Source organism: Nannospalax galili, unplaced genomic scaffold, assembly GCF_000622305.1.
Source record: "Nannospalax galili isolate Female #2095 unplaced genomic scaffold, S.galili_v1.0 scaffold46, whole genome shotgun sequence".
NCBI lineage: Eukaryota > Metazoa > Chordata > Mammalia > Rodentia > Spalacidae > Nannospalax > Nannospalax galili.
The window spans coordinates 1497228-1518095 of record NW_008355790.1 but is presented as its reverse complement, the minus strand read 5'-3'; the positions used below and the strand labels follow the sequence as shown (position 1 = coordinate 1518095).

At 40.3% G+C, this 20868-nt stretch overlaps 1 protein-coding gene across 1 annotated transcript in view; it reads left to right on the top strand.

Moving 5' to 3' along the window:
* The first annotated feature begins 11134 nt into the window (after positions 1 to 11134).
* Positions 11135 to 20868, top strand: part of Enpp6 (ectonucleotide pyrophosphatase/phosphodiesterase 6) — a 114077-nt gene continuing 104343 nt past the window's right edge. Inside the window, exon 1 of the mRNA XM_008853565.2 lies at positions 11135 to 11384. Coding sequence (XP_008851787.1) covers positions 11144 to 11384 — 241 coding nt within the window. The 5' untranslated portion in view covers positions 11135 to 11143. The remainder of the gene's footprint in view (positions 11385 to 20868) is intronic.

Genomic DNA, 20868 nt, shown 5'->3' with positions numbered 1-20868 from the left:
ATTATTCCTGACTCTCGGACCCTAACACCATTATTAGGTTGGGATTATAACATTTTTAAAAGAATACCAGTGATGAAGTACTCTTGACATGTTACTACACGAGGAGGTCTATGACATCCACATGACATCAGAGGTGAGAGCAACCTTCATTAACTAGTGTCTTAGTTACTGTTGCTCTGAAAAAATAACTGACATAAACAATTTAAGGAAGGAAGGAAGGACTTATTTTGCTCATAGTATCAGAGATTTCACCCATCGTGGTTGGTTGTCAGGGTGGATAAGAGCTGTTCAACTCATGGCACCCAGGAAGCAGAGCAAATACAAGAAGATGCCAGGACAAGATATGACTTTCAAAGGCCAACCCCCCCCCCCCGACCCAGTGACCTGCTTCTTCCAGCTAGGCCTCACATTCTACAAATTTGACTACTTTCCAATAATCTTTTCAAGTCTTGAATCCAACAGTGGTCTAACCATTGACTATACCCACATGATCTAATCCTCTCTGCAGACACATCCATATTTGCTTTACTAATCTCCTAGACATCTCTCAGTCCAAAGAAGATGACATTTGAGATTAGCCATTGAACTGTGTCAAGGTCGTTTTCTAGGTTTCTCCACTGCAAAGTTATTTTCCCTTTTCTACTCTGCTGCTGGCAGTGGATCTGTCTGTCTGCCTTCACTGAGGAGGATATGGGGACTGGGCCCCTCTTCTTGGAATGGAGAGCATCCTTTTCATGTATTTATGTGTTTATGTATTTATTTTTTCATTTTTTATTTATAACCAGCATGGGTTTATATATTTATTTTATATGTTGGATTATACTCTAATATAACGTTGTTCACATTGTGGTCTAAATTTTTTAGTTTTGGTTATTGAAAAGTTCTTTCAGGTTAGCTCCTGTAACCTTTTAATATACTCTGTCCTGGTTTTTTAGCATTTCCTTAGTTTTTTATTTTCTCAGTAATTTTAACATTCATCAGTAAATGGTGCTTATCACCCTCGTTTCTACAGAATTCTAATGGTGGCATTTTAATTTTTTCTTCTCAATTTAATCAGTATAAACTAAAAAATACTTAGGACATGTTGATTTTTTTTTTTTTTGACACAAGCTGTGAGTTTCTCCTTCCAAATTTCAAAAATAGAATGTATTTCCCCTCCCCCATATACAAGGCTACAAAAGAAACCTTGGTTCAAATTTCATCTTCAGTATATCAGGATATTTATTGGGGTTTTCTAGACCTTGATTTCCTTTATGTCAGAGAGGTACAACTAGTTACAGAAAAGGCAAGCTATAAAACTTTTCCTGTACTTACAAGACTTCCAACACTTTTTTTTTCTGCCAAATTAAGCATTTCTCCAGTTTGCCATGGTTACCAATCAATTGTTCACAGTTTAACTTATTTTGACACTAACTACCTGAAGTTAGCACAGACCATACAGTTTAAAGGTTCAGTCCTCAATGCTATACCCATTTCAGATGCCTTTGAAAGTGCCAGGATATCCCTTGGACTTGTGACTGGCTGGTTATAAGTCAGGGGCTCTCATAACCCATCCTCAGGGTTGATAATTTACTCTTAATGGCTCACAGAACTGCAAGGAAGCACTCATTTACTAAAACTCATGGCATTATGCCAACAGTACAGTTACCTGAATAAACAGCTTGACTCTTTAACTTTTAAGAGTGGGCCTTGAAGGAACCCATTCCTCCAGATGTCTCCAGGACCTGTACTGCTGAGTCATGCCTCATCCATACTTTTATTCAAAACCATTTCTCCAGCATCATTTTGGGAATCTACAGGTTTGGATCCACCCTTATAAGACAATCTTGCCCCTTCACCCCTAGGCCTAAAGTGTCACATACACACAATGAAACATCTCATACACACAATACACTGTGTTCAGTGCTTTGATATGCTGATTCAACCACACCCACATTCATTCACTATCTAGGGCAAAGTGGGGCTCCAAGGGATCAAGGTCAGGTGCCAAGGTTATAAGAGCTATGGCTCAGTGAGCTTGTTTGTATTATAAAGAGTAGCTTTTTAGATGCAAGGGTAAGTAAAAGTCATTAGTTCACATTCTGTTTTGTGAAAGTCATTCCTACACACACATTTATTGTAAAGGATACAGTTCAGAACAGCCTACACAGGACAAGAGCTAGGGCTGCAGAGTGTCTATGCTTTCTTTGTGCACATCATCTTCCCCAGCTCCACTGTATGATCACCAACCTAGAACCCTGCTATTACTGCCATCACGCTTCTAAAGCTGGCTTTTCATACTTTAATTTTACTCAATTTATTTATTTACATATTTATTTATATGTGTGTGGGCTTGCCTGTGTGTGTGTGTGTGTGTGTGTGTGTGTGTGTGTGTGTGTGTAGGTCAGAGGACAGCTTTTGGGAGTTGATTTTTCTATCAGTGGATCTGGGGATCAAAGTGAAGTCATCAGGCTTGGCAGCAAGGACCCTTACCCACTGTGCCATCTCACCAATCTTTTCTTCCCTAAACTTTTACAATTGGTGGTTATGGAGTATTAAGACCCCAGGCCTCTGGGATTGTTTGGCTCAGGTACCCCAATCTCAGAGCCCTTCTCTGAGTGCCCCACCCTTTCTTGCCCCCAATATCATGTGGCTTCTGAGACCCCCTACTCCAAATAGACACTTCTAGAACCCTCCCCCTACCAACCACCCCACCCACTATACCACCCAGGGACCTCAAGGGGTCCTGTGACCTCCACCCCAGGTAAAAACCTTCAGCTTGGCCTCCACCCCACCAACTTCTTTCTGAGGTCAGTATAATATCCTGTTTGGTCTCCAGGGAACATTGTTCACTATTGCTGTGATTCAATCCCCTGTTACCTAAGGACCACCTGTAGAACAAAGTGAGACTTCCATAAACTTCTGAAGATTGGCAGTGAGACTGCTCCTGGGCTCAGAAGTACACAGATCCCTAGCTGTACTGTGAACACATCTAAATCCCCATTTGCACATTAATGCAGTGTTTCCCCAAAACTGAACCCTAGGCACCAGTCAGCTGGTCCACAACCTGACAAATTTGGGTAAATGCAAAGAAAAAATTCCAAATACCTATCAGCAAAGATGAGGCCAGCTATCCATACCAAGAAACACCACCAATGATCTAACTACAGAGCTCTAGGTTCCATCACAAAAACACAAATGTCATAAATAAACAAAACAGAATCTCGCCCCCAGAAATTAGCACCCTCATTGCAACATCCCCTGATAAGAACAACTAAGATGCATAAGACAGTGATTGATTTTGAAATAGTAATTATAAATATGTTCAAGGAATGCAAAGAGGACATGTGTAAATTCTGGAATGAAGACTGTAAAATACAATTAGTTGAATGAAATTAAAAAATCCAAGATATGAAACTAGAATTTAATGAAGAAATAGAATTTCTGAAGAAAAACCAAACAGAAATAAATCTTGAAATGAGAAACTTAAGTCAGTGAAATGGAGTGCACAGTGGAAAGCTTCATGAGTAGAATGGATCAAGTGAAAAGGAGAATGTCAAGACTTAAAGACAAGGTAGATGAATCACTCAATCAAAGAAACTGTCAACAAAATAAAACAAAAACAAGAACAGAACTTACACTAAAAAAAGGCCAAATTATAAATCATAAGCATAGAAGAAGGAAAAGAAACCCAGGTCAAAGGCAGAAAAAAATATTTTCAATACCATCATAGAAGACAGTTTCCTAAATCTAAAGAAAAAGATCCCTATCAAGATGTAAGAGGCATACAGAACACCAAATAAACAAATCCAGAGAATAAATTTACCACCTTATATAATAATCAAAACAGTAAATGTGAAAAACAAAAGATATTGAAAGATGCAAGAGAGAAAGACTAAATTACATCAGAATAACAGCTGATTTTTTAATGGAGACTCTGAAACAAAGAGGGCATGAACTGATGTTGTATAAGTTCTTAAAGATGACAAATGCCAGCCCAGGCTACTATACCCAGCAAAACTACCAATTGTAATTGAAGGAGAAAGAAAAACTTTCCATGACAAAAGCAAATTCAAGGAATTTATGATCTCTAAACCAGTATGGTGGTTTGAATGAGAATGTCCTCCATTGACTCCAGATGTTTGAAATTTTTATCACTAGTTGATGGCACTGTGTTGGGAGGCTTTAGACTGTGTGGCCTTGCTGAAGGAAGCATGCCACTGGGGGTGGGCATTAAGAATTCTTAAGCTTTGCTGGATTTCCAGCCATTCTCTGCTTCCTGTGCCTACTTCAAGATGTGAGCACTCTGCTTTCTACTCTGGCCACTTCCTGCCACCATGCCTCCCCATCATGACGGACTCTAATCCCTCTGGAATCTGGAACCATAAACTCAAGTAAATTCTTCTTTCTCTAAGTTGCTTTGGTCATGGATTTTATCACAGCAACAGAAAAGTAACTAATCCAACCAGCTCCACAGAGGATATAGGAAGGGATACTTCTGTCTGAAGAGAAAGTTAAATACACCCAGAAAGCACAGGGAATAAATAAACAATTTTAGGACATTTAATCAAAAGAGTTCTAGGAAATCAACACCACAACAACACAATAACAGGAACTAGTGTGCATTGTTCAATATTAATTCTCAAGGCTAACGGTATCAATTCCCCAGTAAAGAAATACAGACTAACAGGTCAGATTAGAAAACAAGATTCATCTTTTTACTTCCTCCAAGGAACACACCTCACCACCAAAGACAGACACCATTTTATAGTAAAATATTAGAAAAAGGTATTCCATGCAAATAGAACCAAGAATAAGCAAGCATAGCTATTCCAATTTCTGAAAAAATATATTTCAAACCCAAACTAGTCAGAAGTGATAAGGAAGGATACTTCATACTCAAGAAAGGAGAAATATACCAAGAGGATATTATAATTCTAAATATTTTCACACCAAACACAGAGGTATCTAACATCACAAAAGAAGCACTATATTAGTCTAAAACCACAGTTTGACCCCAATGAAGTGACACTGGTGACTTCAGTATCACATTCTTACCAATAAATAGGTCATCCAGATGAAAACTAAGCAGAGAAACTCTGGCATTAAATGACATCATAAATCAAATGGATCTAATGACATCTAGAGAACATTCCCCCAAACACTGAAGAATACGCATTCTTCTAATCAGTCTATGGAACTTTCTCCAAAATTGACCAGATATTAGGGCACAAACAAGTCTCAACAAATATAGAAAAATTAAAATAACATCTTGCATTCTATCTGACCACAAAGTAATAAAGCTGGATATCTACAGAGACGTAAAATTTAATGAGTTACATAAACTCATGAAAACAAAACAACACACTACTAAATAAATAAAAAGTGAGTCAACAGAGAAATCAAGAAAAAAAAATTTTTTTTGGTCTTTTTGAGACAGGATCTCCCTGTAGCCCCAGTTGGCCTGGAACTCACTATATAGACCAGGCTGGCCTTGAACTCAGAAATTCACCTGCCTTTGCCTCCTGAGTGCTAGAACTAAAGACATGTGCCACCATGCCCAGCTTAAGAAGAAAAATTCTTAGAACTGAATGAAAATGAAAAGAACATACCCAAATCTATGGGACGCAATGAAGGCAGTTCTAAGAGAAAGATTATAGCACTAAGTTCCTACATCAGCAAATAAGTGACATCTCATATTAATAACTTAATGATGCACCTGAAGGCCTTGGAAAAACAAGAACAAACACAGCACCTAAAAACAGTTGATGGTAAGAGAGAAACAAAGTCAGGGCTGAAATTAAAGAAAAATATAGTAAAACAAAGAAATAATGAAAAGTAGGGTCCGTTATTTGAAGAGAGTAGCAAGGTTGATAAGCCTTTAGCCATATTAACCAAAAGAGAAAGAGAAAGGACACAAATTAATAAAATCAGAGATGAAACAGGCACTGAAGAAATTCAGAGAATCATAAAGACCTACTTTAATATTTCATTAAACTAGAAAAATCTAAAATAAATGGATGAATTTCAAGATACATATAATCTACAAAATTTAAATCAAGATTAAGTGAAGTAATTTAAATATATCCATAAAAGCCAATGAGATAAAAGTAGTAATTAAATGTCTCTCAACTACAAAAATCCCAGGACCATATAGAATCAGTACAGAATTCTTTTAGATCTTCAAAGAAGAACTAGATTCATTATTCCTATTATTTTGTAAAATAGAAAAAGGAAGAAACACTTCCAAATTCCTTTTATGAAGTCATTATTTCCATATACCAAAATCAGACAAAGCCCCAACAACAACAACAAAAAGAAAATTACAGGCCAATCATTATGATAAATATAGATGCAAAAATTCTCAGCAGAACACTTGCAAACCAAATTTAAGAGAACATCAAAAGATCATCCATTATGACCAAGTTGGCTTCATCCTAGAGATGCAGTAGGTTCAATTTATGTAAATCTATAAATGTAAAACACTATATAAATGGACTTAAGGGCAGAAATCACATGATTATCTCATTAGATGCAGAAGTCTTTTGACAAAATCCAACATGAGAAAATTCATGGAGAAACTAGGGGTGCATAATAAAGGCAATATACAACCCCACTACAACATCACAGTAAATGGAAGGAAAACTCAAAGCTTAGCCACTAAACTCAGGACCAAGACAAGGATGTCTACTCTCCATTCCTGCTCAATATAATGCCTAAAATCTTAGCTAGAGCAATGAAACAAATGAAAGAGATAAAGGGCACACAAATTGGAAAGGAAGAAGTCAAAGTATTCTTATTTGCAGATTATATGATTCTATGCATAAAAAGACTCTACCAGAAAATTCTGAGAGTTGATAGATTCAGCAAAGTAGAAGAATTTAAAATTAACACCCCTTCCCCTAAATCAGTAGCTTTCCTATGTATCAACAGCAAAACATACTGAGAAACAAATCAGAGAAACAATCCCACTCATGATAGCCTCAAAAAATATAATTGTTTTTGGAAGAAATATAATCAAGGAAGTGAAAGACAGACTTGTCTAACAAAAATTTTAAGAGATTAAAGAAAGAACTGAAGAAGACACTAGAAGATGGATGGCCCTCCCATGCTTATGGATTGGTAGAATTAATATTGTGAGAATGGCCATCCTTCCAAAACAATCTATAGATTCAACAAAATCCCCATTAAAATTTCAATGTAATTTTCCACTGAAATTGAAAAAATAATCTTAAATTTCATATGGAAACACAAACAACCCAGAATAGACTAAATGATGCTGAATAATAAAAGAAGAGCTGGAGATATAGCCATTCCTGATTTCAAATTATACCACAGAGCTATAGCAACAAAAACATCATGATACTGTCATAAAACAGGGTCACTGATCAATGGAATAGAATTGAGAACCCAGATTTAAGTTTTACACACTTAAAACCACCTGATCTTGTCAGGGGCCAAAAATACACACTAACAACTAAAAAGTCCAATGCAAGGAATGGCTATCTTTTAGAGCTGTTGCCTGGGGTATCCCATAGACCCTCAAACTATACTGACTATTGCCATTGCTCTTGGCTGAAGACACTACATACCACTGAACATGGAGAAATGAAACTGATACTAACCTAGCAGCTGCATCCCTACTGGCTAGCTTTCACAGTGCTGGAAAGTGCTATGCACACTACCATATGAGAAAAGTAATCATCAATTCTACCCAGCTGGAACCCTGTAAGCTACTATAATGACTGGCCTGGCAAGATATGCCCACTGGTGCAACAGTGGCACAAATGTTATAGGAGTAATCAACCACTTTATGATTGGATTTAAGGCCTGTTTCACAAGATGGAACACATACCTGGTACCATTATCAGGGCCAAGAACACGTAGCTAGATAGGTCAGAGGCCATAGGTGAGAGCCCAATACTATTATTTGGCTAAATGGGAATAGTATTAAACCAACTCCTAATCATTTGTTAGTAGATCCATAATCAGTACCTCTCTCAACTCTCATCAGAGAAGCTCTTTTTATCACAGATGTTGATTAAAACAGAGACTCACAACTGGTAAATGTGCAGAGAATAAGAAGGAACATAGTGCTTAGTCTTAAATGAGACAACTATATCACACCTTTTCCCCAAAGGCTCAGGGAGCATCTCAGAAGAGGGATGGAAGGATTGTAAGAGTCAGAGGCTGTGGATGACTACATGAAACAGTGTCTCTTAGACACAACAGGGCACTTGCCCATATGAATGCTGTGGGGTTCCTAGAATACATGCAACATGACCACAAGTTTAAAATAGACAAAATTCCAGCATGGAGGGGGGAGGTGGGAATGAGGCCCCACCACCAGCTGAGGGACTATTGGCAATTGTTAACTGCTAGGAGAGGGAAACAGTTTTTTTAAGGGTATGACTCTTGATGGATTGACTATTCTCCAGGGGATGTACCTACACCCAAGAGTATATGGGGAACATAAGTTGGTCTTGACTGACTTTTTAAAAAAATATAGAGAACTCAGGGTTGAAGAGATGGCTCAGTGGTTAAAAGCAATGGTTGTTCTTATGGAAGATCCAGGTTCACATCCCAGCACCTACATGGTGGCTGACAACTGTATGTAATTCCAGTTCCAGGGAATCTGACACTTTTCTTTTGCCCTCTTTGAGCACTGAATGACACATGGGTGCACTTGCATACATACAGGGGTAACACTCATACACATAAAATGAAAATAAACAAAAAGCAAAATAAAAAAAGAGATCTTGAAGTGGGGTGGGGGTACGGATGTAGGGGTAGATCTGAGAGGAGATGGGGAAGGGGTCGAATATGATAAAAATACATTGTATAAACCTCAAAGAATCAATAAAACATTTAAAAAAGATTTTAAATCTTAGTAAGTTGTATACTTTAGATATTTCCATTTTATGTAAACCTTATTGACATAAAATTTCTTATATTACCTGATTATCTGTCAATGTTTGTTGAATTCATTCAGGCTATTTTCTTTTTATTTCTTAAGACTGCTAACGTATATCTCTTAATAAGTCTTGTTAGGTTTGATTTTTATTAATTTTATTAGTCACTTTCTGAGAAACTACACTTGTCTTTATTCATTATCTGTATTATTTGGGAGGTATAGACACTAATTTAGAGCAAGTTTGTCTATAGCTGCCACCCTGGGTAGCTTGATGGGGTAACTCAGGGAGTCAAACGTTGTATGTGGCTCTGCCGGAGTCAGAGAAAAGTAACATAGCCACTTGATGCTAAGATTATAAATGCTTATCCTCTCCTGTTAGTCCAGAGGTTAGCCCCAAGGCAAATATCTGGACTTGTGATGATGCTAATATAGTTCCTGTTTCAGGGCCTAGAAATCCTCAAATAGACAAAAATCTGATAGGTTACATGGAGCTGCGTCTGCTGTCTCCTTGGGTTTAATCACGGGAAGACTTTTTTTATATGTGATGCTTAGTCCTGGGGAGCCCATCAACCCATTAGCTTATTTCTCCTCTTTCCTTTCTCTTCCCGCTCCCCTTTTCCTTTCCCTCTCCTTCCTTAATTTCTCTTTTTTTTCTGGTTAGAAGAACAGTAGTATCTTATGATTCAAATACATTAAAAATAACATTGGGTTTTCAACCTAACAAATATTAAGAATAAACTACTCTTTTTCTAATTTTTAATAGGAAAAATTCATTTTAATTGTAAAAAGCGTTACCTTTTATTGGAAAATAATGAAGTGCAATTCTTGTCCAAGTCAGTTGAGATGTGATTTAGTTGACTTCTTTTTTTTTTTTTCATTGTGATTTTGTAGGTGCCATGGTACCATGTGAGGATGCCATTAGGCACAGAGGAACAGAAAAGCAGGAGAGGCCAGTGCAAATAGCAGAAGTGGACGAGGTATGTTAGAACTGACAACCTGGTGTCTGACTGCCTCAAGTCCCTAGAAAGCTTAGCCTGGAGTCTTCTGTGGCTCCTCAGGATCCAAGTAACATTATAACAGTAAGGTGACTGAGCATTTGCTAAGTAGCTGCTATGCCTTCTATGTTGTCCTCACTTTTACATAAATTATTTAATTTCGCACTGAATAAAAGACCCACTATAGAAGGCCCTTGGAATCTGCAGACTTGGCTGTCATGGTCTCCTAGCCTACCTGTTTGGTTCTCCCTCCCCTTACCTCCTGTGACTGGTCCTCCTCTGCCTAGTTATACCCATCTTAGAATTTGCTGGGTTATTTTGAGTTCCTTTTCCATTTGAAATTCCTGTCCTCCATCTCTTCACCTCACTTTTATCTTCATGGGACAATGCTGACTTAGACTAACCTGGTAGGTATGACTCACATGAGTCAATTCTAGAACTTTCTGTCTCTACAGCTCCTAGGTGAAGCAACTTCTCCTCCAGATGAGCTCTGGACACCAGCAGCTTATTTGCATTTGAAAATTAAAATGATAATGCTGCATTTAGATGCATATGAAGGAAAAATAAATGGTGGTGTCCTAGACAAAAACCTTTCTTTGTTTGTTTTTTGAGACAGAGTCTCACTATGTAGCCCTGGTAGATCTGGAACTTGCTGTGTAGACCAGGATGGTTTCAAATTCATCAAGATCCACCTGCCTCTGTGTGAAATTAAAGGCATAAGGCACTATGCTTTGCAAAATTTGTTTTTAAACAACACAAATAGGTGCCTTAAATGTATTGTGTCTTGTTTACATTCTAAGAGGTTTGGGTTACTAAATTGTTAAGTGAAGAAGTCAGAAGTTTAAATTTGGCAGAACAACAAATTTAAAGACGTCTCCCTGGCTCCTCCCTTTGGTTAGCACAATTACAATGTCAAGTGTTGATTTTGTCAACTTCTAAAACACCACCTCAATGTGGGTATTCATATTTTTGGAGCATTCACCCAAAACAGTAAGGTTTATTCTCTCCCTTGGTGTTAATTCTGGGTTATGAAAGAGCTCAGCTTATCTAAAGGTAGTCAGTCTGGACTTTGGGAGGGTGAGCAGAGATAGTTTTTAAAAGGGAGTGCTGTTTCTTTAAATTCTGAATGTGAACTTGGCTCAGGAAGGCCAGCAGCTCAAGGTCCAGCCCCTAGAAGAGAGAATAGCTAGATTCTCCATCCTCAGCCTTTGCAAAGAGAAGACTGCCAGCTGGGCTCTGGCAGGCTCCTGGCAGCATGGCGGTGCCGCTCAGAACCCTCCTGCTGGTGTTTGGGCTCACCCTGGTTCAACCAGCCTCTGCCCACCGGAAGCTCCTGGTGTTTCTCCTGGATGGTTTTCGCTCAGACTACATCAGTGATGAGGCTTTGGAATCCTTGCCTGGTTTCAAAGAGATTGTGAGCAAGGGGGTAAAAGTGGATTACTTGACTCCAGACTTCCCTAGCCTCTCCTATCCCAATTACTACACCCTAATGACTGGTGAGTACCTGCCATATCCTCTTCTTGGAGGGGAGGGGATGGCTAGAGTTTGACATTGGGAATCATATTTAATGTATACCTTTCCCAAGTCCCCGGGGAGTCCAAAGATAGGCAATAGTTTATGTTCCCAACTAAGAGTTTTGAGTTATTTCTGTTTTGTCACACGCTGTTCCCCAAAAGTTCTCCCAAGGACCTAATTTGGAATTTCTGTATAGAAAAGAGATAATTATAGCAATAGATAATGTTTGGTTATTTGAAAAGTGGTTATTGTTTGTTTTACAAACAAAAATTTTAGATAAGTCTTTGTTTTCTAAGTTCAGGTATAAAGATGGAGAGGTTTCCACGCACATGTACTGAATTCCACCTGTTCCTTTGCTGCCATCTTGCAGTCCTGCAGGCTGATTTGTCAATGTGCAAGGCTATAATGATTATGCCCAGGGTCCTCAGCAGGGAGCCTTGTGCCTCAACAACTTGAAGAGGACTTTTATGTCTCATCCTTCAGTGTTACTTAGCAATGCCACTTTCCCTTTTTGGCTTTCTGGGCCAAGTAAAATGATGCACAGATGAAAATAGTTGTTGCAGAATTTAGATTCTCCATTTTAAATGTCCAGTACCTACGAAAAATAAGGAAACCTAACAAACGAGACCTAACAAAACTCCAGCTAACCCAGACTGCCTAGGTTGGGGAGAGTGGATTTGCCTGAAAATGACCTACCTCCATCTGGAATTGCCAGAACTCTAAAGGTCCCAGGAGCCTAAGCCTCTATCTGAGTAGTAACACACATGGCCTCTCTCTGCACACAGTTGGGAGTCCCAGCTTTTGGTTTTGCAGCTAACCTTTGCAAAGGCCAGAAAGAGGCTCTCAGAGACATTTTTAGCCGGCCATCATTGTTATTGCTGGTTATGAAGGACTTAACTATGTGTTCTGAGCCCAGGGAAAACTTCGAAATTATGTTCCCAGACAGGAGATGAGAACAATAGTATCTCATTACAGATTTCCACAGAACTCTCAAGCCAAAGGGTTCTGGAAATATGGAATGATAGCGTTAGCTGTGTGTTCCAGTCACAGAAGCAATCCAATAAATGGTGGTAACAGAAACAGGTTGAGAAACACAAAACACCATAAACTGATTCTCCAAATAAAGGAAATATGTAATTTGGAGAATTAGAAATAAAGACATGGAGGAGGAAAAAAAAAATCAGGGTGCATACAAACAAGGAATTTATTTGTGGTTTGTTTTTTTTTTCAGCAGACAAACAACCAGTCTCTAAGATAAACAGAATTAACAAAAGACTCTCTGGTCCTCACTTGGCCTGCTTCTCTACGCTCATAGGGAAACAGTTTGTAGGGTGCTGGGTCACACATAGATACTATTGTGTGTTTGCAACCCAATTCTGTGCCGGGAGTTTCACACACACTGGCCACCCCTTCTCCAGTTGTCTTTCAGAGCCTTGCTGGGAGACACAATTCATAAACTGACACATGCAGCTTTCTCAATTGCAGCCGAGAATGAACAAAATCCAGTTTAGAAAGTCAGACTCCAGTAAGCAAAAAGGGAGCACTGCAAGCTCCACAGAGACCAGCCAGTGATAAAGACTTTTGTTTTTCAAACCCACATTTGTGATATGGTCACAAGGAAGCATTTGCACAAAGCCTGTGTCATGCTGAGACACATTTTCTTTTCAGGCTACTGGTCTTTGGGGGACTATGTGTCATGCTAAAAGATCCTATAGTCATGGCATAACTTCAGGCTCTGCATTTTGTGTTTTCAAGAGAGAAGGCCCTTCTAATGGAGAGAGACTACAGGTTGGTGTACAGGACAAAGCTCTCCCCTTCCCTTTGACATTGAGGCAAACTGAGGAACCCACAAGACCACCATACATCTTCTGTCTATAAATTTTCAGACAGAAAATATATTATCTGATTTGAAAGTCTGCTTGGTGCATGAGGTGACTTTTCTACTTTCTGTAGAAGCAGTGTCTAGCAAGACTCTTGTTTATGTACAGATGTCTTTGGGAATGATTTGCCTTATACCCACTGGGTGAACTCACAGTTTAGGGAAGAATTTGCAGACTATGAACATTTTATCACATTCACTGTCTTAGAACTGACTGAGGAATAAATTTAGATGATTTTCCTCAATAACCATACTTATTTTTCCACCTGATGTTGAAAAGCTCCATTTTCTCACATAAGGAAGAGAATATCCATTAAGAGTTGTACTTAAACATATGGTTTGAACATTTGAGCATTTTATAAAACAACAAATTTTTTCTGCTAGATCTTTGGTACCAAAAGATAAGGCATTTTAGGGTTCCTCAGAATTCCCAAGAGACACAATGCTCTTATTCTGTTGCTTGAATTATTATTGTGCATAAGACTGAATGCCCTTAATATTCTTTTTTTTTGCATAATGAGGAATAATGGGCTATTTGGTGCAAAAAAAAAGTGCAGGCCTTGGAGTCAGAAGAACTTTCCTGGAGTCCTGGCAGGAAGGACTTTGGCAAGCCTCCATTTTGCCATGGGCCTCTGTTTCCTCAGCTGTAATACAAATGAGATGAACAGCCAGGACCAAACATGGCCTGGATTTCAGGTGCTGCTAGGTGCAGATATGGAAGTAAGCGATGCATGGGCGTTACAAACGTTAAGACTGTCCCTTTCTGTAGTTTTGGTGTGGTTTGTGCCTCAGGGTTCTTCTGCTGGAGGTTTGGTCTGTAGTGTAGTGATACTGAAAAACACTGCTGAAGCTCTGAGACGTGAGGACTTCTGGGAGATCCATAGGTCTTTGCAGGGCTCTGTCTTCAGAAGTATTACAGTAGCTCTCCTGGGATCTGTGAGTTCTCACAAAAGCAAGTTGTCCTCAAAGCTTGGGCCTGACCCCTGCATGTTCTCTAGTTTTGTATGGTAAGATGTGATTTATTTCTCCCATGTGTTCTCTTACCATGATGCTATCTGCCATCAGGCCTTCACCAAAGGCCAAGTCAATGGAGCCACCCAGTCTGGGACCTGTGGGCTGAATAAGTTTATGTTCTTTATAAAGTCCCCAGTCTCAGATATTTCATGATAGCAACAAAAACCAGATTAATACAACCTTCCCAGGAGGACTTCACATAGAAATTAAGCAAATGGCCCAAACTTCCTCAAGAAAGAATTTTATAGGACAGTCACTTGGATGGTGATGGGAAATCAGCAGTCATATTTATGAGCAGCCTTAGAAACTGTCCAGCTTGACATGAGGAAGCCATTGTGCTTGATTATTTTTCCCCCAAACATATTTTCGATAGAACAAAATTCTAATAGTGATTAAGGAGATGAATCCATTGGTTCCTGTAGACACTGAATCAGACAGGGTCTTTCACTCAGGAAATTTTCATTTAGCTCGAGGAACAGCGCCACTCAGAGAAGTGATACCTACTAATATTCTAAAGTAAATGACAATATGAAAAGAACTCATTGTGCTCCACGCTCTGCACAAAGTCAAAGCTGGTATTCCAGTTCCTATACCTCAGAATATAACAGTGTTTAGAGAGACTATAGAAGTGATTAATTCAAAATAAAGCATCAGAGCAGGCTCTGCTTCAATATAACTAGTGTTCTTATGAAAAAAGGAAGAGATAAAAGGAAGAGATGCCAGGTGTGTGTGTGTGTGTGTGTGTGTGTGTGTGTGTGTGTATGTGTGTGTGTGTGTGTGTGATAGAGAAAAAGCCAGGTTATGACATAGCAAGGAGGAGGCCAAAGGGAGAAATTGCAGAAGAAATCAAACCTGCCAACCCTTTATTCTTTAAGTCACTCAGCCTGGAGTACTTTGTTATGGTACTGTTATGATTTGAATCAGGGATAGAAGGGGAGGAAGACTGGACTAACTCAAACGCAAAGGATCAAGAAATAGTTCTTCAATATGCTTTGGAGGACAGAGGAGGGGATTCCCCCTTGTATGGAGTAGCATAAGTAAGTATTTTTTCTGTGTATGAATGTTTTGCCTACATGTATTAAGGGCACCCATATAAACAATGCCTGAGGGAGCCAGAAGAGGGCATTGCACCCTCTGGTACAGGAGTTAAGAATGGTTATTAGCTACCATGTCCTCTGCAAGAACAGCACATGCTCCTAACTGCTGAGCTATCTCTCCAACTCCATGAGGAAATATTGTAGTTAGGACAGGGCCTTACTGTGTAGCCTAGGTTAACTTTGACTCATCAGCTTCCTATCTCAGCCTCCTTCCTCAGTGCTAGGGTTGTAGTGTGCACCACCATGCCCAGCTGGGAGAAAGCATTTTGAAGGTGGGATCTGAGTTATGATTAATGGCTACAAGCATGGCATAAATCATTAGATATTCCTTTGTGTATAATCTCTCTTTCTGAAGAGCTATGTGAAGATGAGGTTAATGTTAGTTAAAATACAACCACAGTTCAAAGGCCATCAGAGTGTCTTCTGCTTCAAGTTTATATTACTAGAGATCTTTTTGTAAAGTTAGAGTTTCTTTGAGGGCCAAATTCACATTTAACTTGGTGAATTTAGCATAAAATCAGTGGAGGAGAATAGTGATTTGTTCAATTTGGGTCATGGGTAAAAGAGAAGCTACATGTGTTTTGACACAGCATAACTTAACATTGTTTTGCTAACGTCAATGGTAACATTTGTTTGTAATTTTTGAACATTTCTGTTTAAGAAGTTGGAAAAAAGTGGCTCAGAGATGTCCTGATTCGCTGGGAAGTCAATCTAGAATTTTGCCTTTAGTGCCAAAAATAAATCTCCCAAAGTATGAAAAAATGCTGAAATAAATTTGGCACATAGTATGTTATCATCTCAACACTTAAGAGTGTCATATGAGTAAAGAGGAAACATAAGACCAGAGGAGTGGACCTCTTGAAAGTTTTGCTCTAAAAACCTCAGTATCAATAGTAGAGCCAAGACTAGAGGGTAGGCATCAGAGGCTGTTTGCCCGCGTCCTGGTGTAGCCTGTGACGCAGGATGGAGGTCTCTCCAGGATGTGTCCAGGAAACAGGAGTCTGAGTAACAGTTCTTTATAAACATCTGAGGGAATCAAGAAAACGCCAGGAAGTTAGCTGCTCCCAACTAATATTTGTGTGTGATGCAAATGCTTGCCAGATATCAAGGACTCAGCGTTCTGGGATAACAGACTGCACTGTTATATATGCTTCCCTACTTTAGAGAAAAGGTATGATGCACACTAAACCAGCCATCATTTGGACCAAAGGAAATCAACATAGAAAGTACTGAACAATCATGTTTTGGGTGAAGCACACATTCTCAGGCTTTTGCAGAATCCAGGCTGTTGTGGGGGTGGGAGATGCTGCCTGTGAGCCTCTCTTCCCACTGCAGCAGCCAGGAAGATGGGGAAGTATCCCTGGCTTTCTCTCCTTTCTGCCCCTCTAAATCAGCATTGACATGAGGACATTGGCACTCCCTGTAAACTTCCCCAGACTTAGATACCTCCTCTAATAAATGACCTGTATTTGGGGTCCTTTCCCTTCTCTCATACTAACTTGTTAAGCTTCCATCTTCACAGGCCACCCCCTAGTGGTCCAGACCCCATTCCTCACTCTGATTTTCTTGTCCCAGACTAGTGTTTGGCACAACCCCTGTTCCCCCTCCTTGACAACCCACCTGTGGTTCAGCACGCATCCTCCGTGCTCTCTAGTTCCTCTTAATTCATCAGCTCCTTCTTGGTTCCTTCTCTTGGCTCTGCCTTGTTTTTCTGATCTTTCTCTCTCACAGCCTAAGTCAGCTGTACTTTCAGGGTAGATCCTCAGTCTGTGCTTCTTCCCCCTCCATTGCCGGCAACTAGTGAAAACCATCTCTGCAGCTGCCTACACCCTCCTTCCTGCTCTGGCTCTTCCATCTCCGGTGTACTAGTCTCCATGGAGGAGCCAGAGAGGTCCATGGAAAACATGCATCTGTTTCTGTCCCTGTGATGGCTAATCTTGGTTGCTAACGTGACACACCTCAAAAGAGGGAACCTCAGTTGAGGAATTCCTTTATCAGACTGGCCTGTGTGCCTGTCTGTGAGGCATTCTTGACTGCTAATTAATGAAGGAGGGCCCAATCCACTGTGGGTACAGTCCCAGGCAGACCAGGGTTATATAAGAAAGGCAGCCGAGCAAGTCAGAGGAAGCAAGCCAGTAAGCAGCGTTCCTCCATGGCTTCTACTTTGGTTCTTGCCAACAGGTTCCTGCTTTGAGCTCCTTCAATGATGGCTGTTACCTGTAAGCCATTAAGCCCTTTCCTCCCCAAGTTGCTATTGCTCAGTATTTTGTGACAGCAACAGAAAACTAACAGTCACTCTTCTGTTAAGTCCTCCAAGAGACTGTATTTTCACTCCAAATAAAATGTAAAATCTTTACAGAAGTGACCTGAACACTCACCCAGCCCATTTCTGACTTTGTTTCCAACTACTTTCCCCTGGTTCACATTTGCCATTTTGGTGTCCTGTTGGCCCAGGCATGCAACCACCTCAGGGCATTTGAACTGCCTTCTTCTTCCTCTCAAAAGCCCAAGATTTGTCTGTTTTTGTTTTTTTTTTTTCTTTCTGATCTCTTCCTCAAAGTCCTCGTAGCAGATGAACCTTCTTCTGACCACCTTAAGGAAAATAGCCTACCACCCCCTCCATCATTCGATGTTCTTCCTCATCTTACCTTTCATCAGAGCATCAGCTTCTTCCGACCTTTCCAGATAAAATTTACTATGTCAATGATTCAGACTTTCAGAACTTCAGAGATAGTGTTGTCACTTTGATTTTAGACACTCCTGGTAAGGAGAAGGAAAAGTCCTGCTCACGTGAAAACAACTAAGAGACATAAAGGTAAATACTTATGTCTAATAATCTTTGGTATCTCAAAATATGTCTTTCGATTTTGTTTTGTTTTGATGACAAAGTTTGAGGCAGCAAGAGGGCTGGAGAGAGATGCCCCAAAGAAGGACTGTGCCAAAGCAAGGGATCAGAGATGATGGAATATGGGGAGAGAATATGACCAGAATAATAGTAGCTACCATAGTCCAGAGGAGGATCTAATTGTTGTCAAGGCTGCTGAAGCCACAAAAGCACAGGCAACGGAAAGACAGTGGACCAGGGAGCAATCTAGGACCAATGCGGAGAACTGAGAGGAGAGGGAAGGCTTAGTTTGGTGTGGTCCTGGTTGTCAGACTTAGGGACTCCATCTCATGTTACTAATAAGGCCTGCTCGTGCCAGCACCATAAGAAGCTGCCTGGATACTTAAAAAAATATGAGGTAGTGTTGTGAGATGATTTGTATCCACCATGGCATTCATGGATCAAAATCTTACCTCTAATACCTGCGTGTGTAACTAGTAGGAGGGGTCTTAGGATAGGCAGTTTAATGAAATGAGGCCATTAGAGCAAGCCCTAATCTAATATCACAGGTGTCTCTATATAAAGAGGAGATTAGGACCCAGACAAGTCAAGTGGGAAGACCATGTGCAGACAGACAGAGAAGATGGTCCTCTCAAGTCAAAGAGAGATTATACAGCAACACATGCGATTGATTTGAAAACTTAAGAGTTAATAAGCTCAATAAGCTCTTCTCTCCTTTTTCCACTTCAAACATGTAAACATCTATTCTTTGTGAAGGGGAAGAGCTAAATTCTAAGAGCACCTTTGAGGTAGGATTTACTGATTGACTGAGAGGTGGATATGAAAGAATTAAAGGGAAGGGGGCCTGAGAACGCTCCAAGACTGACAGGTGTTCTGTTTGCCATACATCTGGTAGAGAATGGTTATCAAAGATGCACAATTAACATGTGGTTTCTCATGTGCATGAACTTCCATCTAAATGTTGTCCCTTATTTCCCAAAGATGCCTAACAATACCTTTCTACTTTCCCCAAGTAAAGCCAGTCGCTGTAATGAGCCCTGGTGAAGCAAGCTGGGTGGGTGAGGTGTGGGGTAACAGGATCCCTAAAAAGTTCTAGCCAGCTCATGCTCTGAGGAAAAACATGCTGTAAGTATTTACAGAAATCATGTCTCCTGGTACATCATTAAGTTCCCATCAAGATCTCTCCACACTGAAGTGCCACTTTTCAGAAAATCTGTTTCTTTTGGCCTCTGTATGGTGATGAGAGGGAGTTCTTATTATACAGCATTCATCTAGTAGAAACTCACTCCCTGAAGGAGGGAGTGGTTAGGGCAGTGGGGAAAGCTTTAAAATGTGGTGAAAGCTTTTGATTACAATAATGGTGAGCTTTTTTTCAGAAGGTTCATCCAAATGGAGCCCTTGTGGTCTACAAACCATGGTGGGTCTAGCCCTGCTCTTGCTTACTCTAGCCTCATTTTTGATTGATAGGACCACATGCCTTTTTCTAAGGCTTCTGGGAGTTTGGTTGGATGGTGCTGCTCTCTGGACCTGCTTCATTGTTAATGCTGTGCCAAAAAATGGGTTAAAGCCATTTAAAATTAATTTGGAGAGAGCCTGACTCAGCACGTTAACATTTCTTTCAGAGACTCTTTAAACAACGCCTACTCTTGTTTCTGAGTCCCCTTCAGTGAAAAGGGCCATTGTACCCACAGTGTAAACAGGCAGGGACCTGGGAGAAGTCTGGGGCTCAGGTCCCATGCATAGCATTTGACTCTTGCTGGCCACTTTGCTTGATGGTAACTAACAGGTATCTGTGGCCCTTTTGATAACAAGGAGAAAAGATCCAGTAGACAGGCTTTGGAACGGTGTGTGGGGAGACATTGAAACAAAGAGTCAGAGTCACAAGTGGGCTTGTGGTTTTGAAAACTGCAGATACTTTAGCCCTGAATGAAGAGACTCCCACCTGGGTGTCTCTGAAATACTCCTGTGGTAGCTCAATCTATTGCAGGATCAGTAGAGTCATGAGAATGTATGCAAGTGTCTACAACAGAGACAGCCTGTACACTGTGGATTATGAATGGGCCAGACCAGGTCCCCTAGCCAGTCACCCTCAACCATGAGTAGCTTTGTCCACTTACCTCGGCATGCAGAGCCAGAGTGACCCATGTAAGATAGGTTGGTAGACCAGAGAAGGCCTAGAGACAGGAGTCAGGGAACCAGATTGTTTCTCCCAATCCCACCACAGTCAGCTGGGATTTTGAATAAGTCACACTATTTTCCAAGTCCTTAGTTCTTATTGCCAGAAAATGAAAAGATGGGACAGATGGGACGCTGGGCCGACTGTGCATAGAGAGTGTCAGATGTATTCTATGAATTCTGTAGGTGTTGGAAATCTACTAGTGAGGGTCCAAGGAGATTCCTAAGGGCTAGAGAGGGAGCAGAGAGAAAGGATGACTGAAGGGGACAATCCATGAGATTTTGCAGCCCCTGTCCCTGTTATGATCACAGAAATTCTACTTTGACCTGCTTCATACATTCAAAGAAATCTGTCCACACTTCATCCCACTGGATGCTGATGGTCCGTGACAAGGACCTGGGCTGAGTAAAGGTGGGGGCAGCAGCTAAAGTTCCCATATCCGTAGATGTAGTGA